Here is a 9,742-nt window from a genome sequence, read left to right on the forward strand (position 1 = left end):
CATCACAGGAAAGCAAAACTGATTATAATCTTATATTTGTAAATATATATTCACCAAAAAAATTAACAGTGACATTCTCAAATGTTGATATGCAATTCTTAGTTGCTGGACACAGCCAAAGGTGGAGGATTTTTCTACACTCCAAACTAATCAAGTTCTTTTTCAATGCACAAATATGCAATAAGGAAAAACATAAAATCTTAACTAAAAATATGTAAATCGTCAACTTGCTGCTAGCTGCTCTTTCTTATTAACTACCCCTGCATTCATTAACTAACTTCTTAATCTTCCAATTTAAAGTTAGAACAAATGAAGCAAAACTCAAAGAGTTTATAGCCATTTAATCAAGCATATAACATGCAAAGAAACAAGCTTAAAAACAGGTATATTCTTGAGGATTCCATCACACAAATCAACATCACAGAGAACATAGGATATGATTTCAGAATCTATTTAACTGATATGATCATCCACCTATATATACCCAAAAATTGTGATTCTTAGTGTTTAATTTATAACTAGTTTGTTTTCCCCTCTATTGCATATATATCATTATGAAATTACGATAATAATAATTGTGTACTAAGTAATTATCAAACCGAAACACCAAGTCATAGAGAATAGAGAATAACACATCTCTAACATTTGATAATAAAAACAAAATACATCATGTTCAATATTTTATCCAAAAGATGTTTACCTATCCAATTCAAATGAGGGTGCCACTTGATTGGCCTTATTCGGGGCTTCTTGCTTTTTCTGACTTACCTCATGAAATTTCTGAAACAATAGCATAACACAAATAATATAATAATTAAAAATCAGATTATTAGTAGCACAACAACTACGTCATCTCCAAAGATCAATATAATGGTGCAAATTGAACGGTGAACAGCTTAAGCTATATCATCTAAGCAGAAAATAAAATGATGCAAATTGAATACACATAAGAGTTCAGATCAGAGGGAGAGGAACAACAGAAAAGGCAAGAGAGAGCAATTAAAAACTTTCAGCAATAGCACAAAATTAGGATGAATACATCTCTTATTATCTCTGCCTTCTCTCCTCTCCTAAACCACAATGAAACAGCTACATCCAAGTCACCAAAAAAAAAAAAGCAGCTACATCCAAGTTCATTATAACCAGGATACACAAAAAAGATGTAATTGAACTATAGTACACAAGCTAATAGAATCACCTGAAAATTTAAGTTTATGATCTCTTCTCTAATATAATGCTAATAACCAATTAGTTAACAAAAAAATGTTTGTTTTACATAGAGTGACCTGTTTTTCAAATTTCAATTAGTTAACTAAAAAATGTTTGCTTCTCAAAATGGGGGAAAGAAAATCTATATAATTTTCAGGTTGTTATAGTTATAGAAAATAGTCAAGAGCATGGTTCAATGATTAAGAAATGGCCAACAAACCATAACATAGAACTGCAGCAATGGTATATACTGAGTTTATAGAAATTGCTCAGCAAGTAAAAATTGGAAAGCTACATTCATTATGCACATATAGCAGAAGAAAAAGTAAATTAAAGCAGATAATTTATGAACTATGATTAGTATTATTGCTGCATATTCACAAAATACTGTAAGTAATACATGACTTTAACCATCATATTTATCGGTTAGAAGATTTTGCTAACAGGGGACAGAGTAAACTAAAATACTAATAATACCACACTACAAAAATACAGTGCCGGAACACTTACCGAAACATTGCACGGGAGCTCTGGCGTTTCCTTTGATTGCATCTCGAACTCTAATGGCATTTTCTGTAACTTTTTTTTAAAAAGAAAATAACTATCTGTTTTTAAAGAAGAAAAATTACCTCTGCTGCACCACCGACGACCGAAGCTCTACATTCTTTTGACTGAAGTCATCAACTTGTTGCCAGTTGTTCCTTCTTCTCTTACGGTAGTAGCACCAGTCACTGTGCCACTATTCTTTCTCCTTCCAGCTGCATCAACAGCCACCGCCACCTCTAATTTATTGTTCGTCATCTTTACTACTCGCCGAAAACAGATTCGGAGACTCTGTCATCGTCTTCTTTTTACGCTCTCCTAACCCACAACACTGAGCACGCCCATTCTATATCTTCTATGCCAGTTACTGTTTCCATCACCGGTGATCTTGTTCTTTTTTCTTTAGAGAGAGAGAGCCGAAGTAGAAAGAAAGAAGCGGAGAGAGAGAGAGACGGAAAATCAAGCATAGAACTTGGAAGATTTAAATTATAAAACCCTAAGTTTAAATTTATTCACTCAGTTCTGATTTGGAATGCTCATTCAAATCTTGTGTTTGAAATTTAAATTCCAACCCTAAAAAGAGAAAGAACCCGCTCATAGCCAAAATCTCCTTCTCAACTTTCTTTTGTCAAAAACACTTTTTTCAGAGCTACTGAGCTGATAGTTTGGCAGCTGCAATGTCTATTTTACCAGTAACGTTTCAATGTTTACATTTCACTTTTTAAGTTGTCAATGTAATTTTACTTGCTCCAACACGTGTCATTTAACTGATCATGACACTTGTCAATCACCTAAACATGCATTAGTTGCTTATTATATATTAATAGATTCAAATCTTGTGTTTGAAATTTAAATTCCCAAAAAGAGAAAGAACCCGCTCATAGACAAAATTTTCTTCTCAACTTTCTTTTGTCAAAAACACTTTTTTCAGAGCTACTGAGCTGATAGTTTGGCAGCTGCAATGTCTATTTTACCAGTAACGTTTCAATGTTTACATTTCACTTTTTAAGTTGTCAATGTAATTTTACTTGCTCCGACACGTGTCATTTAACTGATCATGACACTTGTCAATCACCTAAACATGCACTAGTTGATTATTATATATTAATAGATATGTGATGCTGTCATCTTTAATCATTGATAATGACCTCTTCAACTTTGACATCATTTATCAAAAATCTGCAAGATCAGTCACAAACTTCCAGGGTAACTTTCAAAGTGAATCAATCAACATAAAGAAAAAGCAGTAGCAGATTTGATTATAATTCCAGTAGCTTTTGACTGGATGGTTAAATGACCAAAGGCCTCCGATTCATGTTATATAACTATTACTCGTGTATTCCATTATAGAACATACATCCTGCTCTTTTTAGTTACATTTTCAATTTGCATAGCCCAAATTGGACCTAAGCCGAGGCAACACTATTATTTTTCCACATCCCTTCTTGCATATAAATTTTGAGCTTCCTGCCAATTGTCACTAACTCAGGTTTGCTACAAACAATGGTGTATGTACTTCTTTGGAAGAGCAGGGATACTGCCACTCAAATTTGTGTTTATGAAAAATAAAAACATAGAGATAGCATAGCATATTGACACTGATTTCTGACTTGAATTAGTTCCCTTCCATTGTCAAGCCAACATCTTTCTCACATGAACATTCATCTTGATTGAAAATTGACAATATGAATCAACATATGGAGAACTACTTATTCCCTGTAACCGAGATTTATGTATTACGAAAATGCTCACCTCTAAAACATTGTAGACCACATATAATTTGATTGTTCCTTGACCACGGATCATATGATATATTAAGCTGATATCTGAGGCAGCATGATTTTAAGGATGAATAAAACAAATTCAGTATATAGATTTATAGCTGATCAACACAAAAATTAATGATATAACATATGACCATAGGAGCAGAGAATCAGAAGACCTGTCTGTTGCAGAAGAATGACTCCACAACTCATAATAAGAAAGCAGCCAAAATCTAATAATTTCATAGCAGACAACCTCTTGAACTGCCTGGCACAAGCATGATAAGGTCAAATTATAATACTAAAATTGATGGACTACAACATTTTTTAAAACTGAACACAAGAATTGGGATGAACAAGAGGATACTAATCAAAGTACAAGAACAAGTTGATTTTGTAGTAACAGAGACTGGTCTTATATTCAGCTGAAAGAGTCAGCGACTAATACAGTCTAGATAAAGTTCAAAAATTCAGGGCCAATACCATATCCACTGTCTAACTAGATTTGGACCAACTGCTTAATCTAGGATGACACGGTTCACACATTCATTTCGCACTCATCATTCAAAGATCTACAGATATTTAAAGGCATTAGTAAGATTGTAATAGATGGATTCTATCCAAAAAAAAGATGATTGCAACAGATGGACACTGCCTAAATCACTAACTCAAATTGAAGAAATAAATGCTGCGGAATTTTGAATTTTCTATAACCTAAAATCCCACATGCATGCCCAACTAACATTTTATTTTGAGGGAAGAAAATTTAGTAAAGGTGACAAACCTTGTCTTTAGAAGCTTCCAAGCGGTCATGATGATTCTTGTTGGCATGATAGTTAATAATGAAAGAAATGAATTGAAGCAAACAAAGCAGCCAACATCAATAAGCTGCAATTACATTCTGTGTTTGAGTTGCCACAACAGAAAATGCACTAGTAGAATATGCTACTATATGTTAGCAAGGGTAAGGGAAGGTTTAATGTTTTTCATTTTTCCCTGAAACTTCTTAGTTTATTCCAACTATTGTGAAGGTAATATAGGCAGCTAAACCAGGAACACATATCCATAAACGACAACACAAAACTATAACTAGAGTCATTTCAAATTATCTTCCCATTTTCAATCGAGAAAAAGGAAGTGTACCAATTCGCATCTCCATGGCAAGCGAAAGATAGTGTCATAGACTCTCTCTCGTTCTTTTTCATTTCCAAGTGTTGTTGTACTCCGTAAAGAATTTCCATTTTGCATTTCTTCCAAGAAGTAGGATAGAGGAGATTTATCCACCAAAAATACATCTGACTTAATTAAATAAAAAAGTTTTAAACAAAATATCACCACGTTAATAGAAACTACAGTATTAGAAGGGTCAAACTTCCTAAATTACTCACATGTTTGCATTATATCTTTTTTCTGTATTTTACCCATTTCTTTCAGCTTGAAAATTACATACTCTGACTTAATGCAGTGAAAAGTTCAAAAAAAAAAACTTCTCAATAAGAAAAAAATCAAAATAGAATGTCACATTTGTTATTGGTCCTATTAAATAACCAGACAGAAAAAGTTGCATAAATGCATGCATTATTTATGGCTAGAGTTTCATTAACATTTAAAGAAAAGGTTGTTCTTCTATTGCAACATCAAGTACAGAAGAAAAAACAAGCTTAATAAAAAAAAAAAAAACAGATCATCGTTAACTCCTGGAGTTTCATTTCATTTTCACTCCCCCATGATTCTTACCATAGTTTTGCAACCACTTACTTTCTAAACCCTGAAACTAGATCTTAACCAAGCTTTGGCATTGCAAATCCTTTTGATTTTTCCTTGCAAAAGCCAATTCCCGGTGCTTTTTAAGGCCTATCTAGGATGTTCAAAAGTAATAAGCAACCAAATCAATACAAGCTAAAGCTAATGAGATATAATGAAACTATGCAAAGCGTCGATTAAATTCAGTTCTTAACCATAAAGATGATTTTAACTGATACAAGAGGAGAAATGCTGGCACATATTGAGGCAGCTATATGCAACTGTGTGTACACTACTTTAATAAAAGAGTAAGGGATTCAGAATCTAATTCCTCTCTTATAAACCAAGAGCGCTTATATCTAAGTATATTATAATTCATCTAAAAGATCAGCACTCAAGCTTGTCCAGCTGTGCAATCTTTGAGAACTTTGAATACTAAAGTATTCAAGTTTTTGTCTCTGTCAGAATCCATTTGCAAGATATGGTACTTGAGTCCAACATCAGAAGTATGGTGCTCTCTCAAAGTTCTTATCAGTCTCAAAGTTCTTAAAAGTTTAATTAACTTCTATCATACTATGTGCAGTAAAAGAATGTGCGCAAGAAGCTACTTTGCCAAGTTTAAGGCTCAAGAAAAATAAGAGATATAGCTCCATAAGATGTATACAATTGAAAATTTAACCAGCCAGATTATCAAATTGAGCAGCTAATCATTCTAATACAAACATAAAATTTATAGGAGAGAAATGAAGTTTGATAAGAAAAAATGCCGCTAGATGATTTATCAAAAGGTCAAAGGAATAATAATATATAAATGTCACATGTAATGAATATAGTTTATCCATCAAAGAATATAATGCTACCTTTTATTATCGTGGATTTGCCTTGAAGCTAATCAACTAAAGAGAGCTTGAAGTTAAGAGATCTCCACCCAACAGGAACATTATCAATGTCCCCAGCATACAATCGATCTACCAATAAGCCTCGTAAATAAATGTTGATACCTGGATATATAGCTATCTGCCTAAAAGAATCCAAAGGTAACAAAATTTATATAATTAAGTACACATGCAAAATCACTCATCTTCGTTCGTTCATTATTATATTGTAAGCAGTTAAAGTTTTCAACTTTGTGGAGTCAAAGTCCAGAATATTTTTGACAAATCCAAAACATTAGAAATAAAATAAAGTGAAATTAAAAGTTAAAAGTAATTTTTTGAAAGAATGAGAAATTCTTAGAAGAAAAAGCTATCCTTGTAAGTACATACCAGGAATAGGGGCCGACGAAGAAGGTGTCGGAGTAGAAAAATCTGATGGCAACCTGACTAGTAAAGAAGTTGTTAATGGTCCATGTGAACTTGCCAGTTGTTAAAACCTTTACTTCTTGTTGCTCGTTTTCCATTCTCCTTCCACCCGCCAAGTGAAACCCCAAAGGCCCAAAGTAATCAACAAATGCTCAGAGAAAGTATTAATATAGAAAAATTTCTCTTATATATCAACAAATATTTCAAGAAGCTTCTTGAGCAGAAAGAAACAAACAAAAAAGTTATTAAAGCAAACATAGCACCACACTCGTTTTGTTTATTCTTATTGCCGACTTAACTCTCTCATTATATTACAATGGCAATGCAGTGCATCATAGTCTCTTCAATTATCAGCCAAACAAATTTTAAAATAATTCCTATCCTTTTTTTCAGACATTGAGATAATTAACTTCCAAAGGAGCTTCGGAATTTATCAAACAGATCATGTGCAATATTTCTCATTCAAAAACAAGAGCAATTTATCAAATGACTCATGTGCAATATTTTATATTCAAAAGTAGAAGCAATTTATCAAACAGGTCATGTGCAATATTTCTCATTCAAAACTAGAAGCAATTATCAAACAAATACGTGCACCAAAATATTTCTCATTCAACGAGGAGGGAAATTCTCAAAATCTGGAGCTAATTCCCGAAAATGGAAAATTCTCAATCCAACAGAACAGAGGAAGGAAAAAATTGCAAAGTAAAAATGGAAAGAGGAAGGAGAAGAGGAAGTAAGTAGCACTTGGAACGTAGTCGTAGCTGCTCTTGAGACGATTTTCGAGTTCTACAAGGACCGACTAGACCGTTTTACTAAAAATAATAATTTTAAGTGTCTGGAATAGAATCAAAATTTAGAAATTTTAATTTGAAAATATAAAGATGAAATTTGATTTCAGTAAATTTTTTTAAGTTGAAAAATGTATCTTTTTCGAAAATTTTTTGTAAAAATGCGTATAGTACTGCGTAATTTGAAAAATAAGATTTTGGAGAATTGATTTATTATTTTGAAAGGATAAAAATAATTTATAATTGAAAACCGGGTACTAATCTTAAATATTTTGACCCAAAGTAAGCCAAACGGACCAAAAATACTAACGAGTTTGACCGGACTCAAACTGGACCCAAGACCCAACATATATAAGCTCATTAAATGAGTGTTGAGCTCATTTTCCTCCCCAAAATGAGAGAGAGCTCGGATTGAGAGAGAAGAGAGGTGAGGGTTTGGTGGCACTATTTACCTCCACCTTCTGGGAGCCATAATTTGAGCTACGAATTTCCGATTGACGAGTCGTTTGCGACCACGCGAAGCTCTCATCGAGCTCTACGTTTCTATCTAAGTAAACTTGGTAAGAAATCGCTTCTCAATCCCCAGTTTCTAGCCCTAGATTTCTGCGCATTTTTGGGTTTGGTTTTTGAGCAAGTTTTGTGGTTTTGGTTGTTTAGATGATCTCTAGTAGCAGATAATTGTTAGAAATTGTCCCAACCCTCTTTGGATAAGGTAAGTTGCTCATAAACCCTTGTAGTGTTGTATGTTGTGGTTTCTAGGTTTTGATTTTGGTGATATATGTGTTGTTAGTTTGAGCTTTGGTGCTTGTTGGAGTTGGCTTGGCCTTTTGGAAGCTTGTTTGGACTCAAAGTGGTGGTTTGAGCATATTGAGAATCGATCAAGGTATGGTTTCGGTTTTCCTTATGTAATATGTAATGTTTCTGGTGACTTAAACTAGTTGGCCCTAAGATAGGATTGGATGTGGTTGGTGTATGATTAATTATATGTGAATTGATGGTAATTATTGGTTGTTTTTTATTATTGTGGTTGATAATGTTTGTTGGGAATTGTTGGTATCAACAAGTATTGATGTTGGGTTGGATTATATATGAGGCATGTGAATTGTGATTATGAATTGTATATATATTGAAGTGTGATTATGATGTTGTTGAGGGAATTGATGATTGGTGTTGTTGATGAGAATTGATAGATGAAGTGGTGGTGTTGTGTAGGATAAATTCAAATGATAATAATGATGATTATATGATTTGATGATGGGTGTTGAGATTTAGTATAGTTGTTGAGAGTTGTTGATGGTTGTTGAGTTGTTGAATGATGAGATATGATGATTTATGATGAATTGATGAGTTTTGATTATGTTGATGAAAGTGTTGCATGATTATTGATGTTTTGGAGTGATTGATAAATGGTTATATTGATGTTGATAGCATGACATTGGAGGATGATGTTGAAATTGATGATAATGATGGTTGGTAAGGGTGGAATGATATTTGATTAATGGGAATTGATGGTTACATATGGTGTAGTGGTGAATTGGAGTATGGAAAATGGTAAAGATTTGATATGGGATAGAGTTAATGTGGTTTTAGTTGGTTTGGGTTGTGAAAGTTGGTAATTTGAGATTCTTGTGAGTTTTGGTAAAGAGGAAATTTAGTGAACTTTGTCTGATAATAACTTTTGCCTGGTTTTCAAAATTTGTTGAAGTTGGTTTAGAATTAAATTTTATTGAAAACTCTTCGAATTGATATAAAATTTGTAAAATTTGGATTTTTGTAGAGAAACTTATGATCATTCAAAGTTTGGTGTCAAAATCTGAAATTCTGCAGAGTTGCAGATTTTTGTGATTTCTGGTTGATGAGTTTGGAAAACTCTAAATTAATATTTGTGATGACTAAACATTATTAAAATAATTAATTACAAAATTATTAATTTGATCTTTATTTAATATATTGATTAATAATTTTGTTGCAGGTTTTATATATTGGGCCGAATTAAAAGGAAATGTTGCTAGCCCAATGATTAAAATATTCAGCATTAATATGAGTTGGTTTCTTATGGCTGAATGGAAAATAAATTAATTGGGCCAAAACTCAAACATTATCATAAGCCCAATTAATTTGATTGAATCAAAATTTTATTGGGTCAGATTAAGCTTTATTGCAACAAAGCCCAATTTAAATTTTGATGAATGTTTCCATGCATGATCCGAATCCTAAGTCCATCAGGAAAGCCAATGTTAATATTTGTTTCATGCTTCCCAACGGATCCCATCTCTCCTTTTTGAATGGATTCCAAATTTAATTTGATAGCATTGGAAACATGAGAGAGAATATGAGTGTCATTGATTTGACTACAAGCACTAAAGCTACACGCTTTCCAGCAAAGAGAAAG

At 32.8% G+C, this 9,742-nt stretch overlaps 1 protein-coding gene across 9 annotated transcripts; it reads right to left on the minus strand.

Annotated features, from left to right (window-relative positions):
* Window positions 1-3,007: 3,007 nt before the first annotated feature.
* Window positions 3,008-7,313, minus strand: LOC130944089 (protein POLLEN DEFECTIVE IN GUIDANCE 1-like). 9 transcript variants are annotated; one of them, XM_057872240.1, is made up of 7 exons: window positions 6,524-7,312; window positions 6,119-6,279; window positions 4,659-5,369; window positions 4,300-4,403; window positions 3,695-3,783; window positions 3,505-3,578; window positions 3,008-3,219 (listed from the first exon to the last, which is right to left on the minus strand). In XM_057872240.1, exons 3-7 carry the CDS (start codon window positions 4,761-4,763, stop codon window positions 3,178-3,180), a joined length of 414 nt encoding a protein of 137 aa, XP_057728223.1. In that variant the 5' UTR covers window positions 4,764-5,369; window positions 6,119-6,279; window positions 6,524-7,312; the 3' UTR covers window positions 3,008-3,177. The 9 variants fall into 9 exon arrangements, 6 of the variants coding, with proteins under 6 accessions (XP_057728223.1, XP_057728224.1, XP_057728222.1 ...); XM_057872241.1 differs by having other exon boundaries at window positions 3,008-3,417; XM_057872239.1 differs by having other exon boundaries at window positions 3,008-3,578; window positions 4,659-4,810; window positions 6,119-6,259; window positions 6,524-7,313.
* Window positions 7,314-9,742: the final 2,429 nt, after the last annotated feature.

Source organism: Arachis stenosperma, chromosome 8 (genome assembly GCF_014773155.1).
Source record: "Arachis stenosperma cultivar V10309 chromosome 8, arast.V10309.gnm1.PFL2, whole genome shotgun sequence".
NCBI classification, from domain to species: domain Eukaryota; kingdom Viridiplantae; phylum Streptophyta; class Magnoliopsida; order Fabales; family Fabaceae; genus Arachis; species Arachis stenosperma.

What these genes read in the sequence shown, in the direction of transcription:
- LOC130944089 (XM_057872239.1), bottom strand. Translation starts at nt 4,763, where the DNA reads ATGCAAAATGGAAATTCTTTACGGAGTACAACAACACTTGGAAATGAA. An exon ending in TGGAAGCTTCTAAAGACAAG is followed by an intron (nt 3,784 to 4,299) that starts GTTTGTCACCTT and finishes TGCTTGTGCCAG; the next exon opens with GCAGTTCAAGAGGTTGTCTG. An exon ending in CATTCTTCTGCAACAGACAG is followed by an intron (nt 3,579 to 3,694) that starts GTCTTCTGATTC and finishes ATGCTGCCTCAG; the next exon opens with ATATCAGCTTAATATATCAT.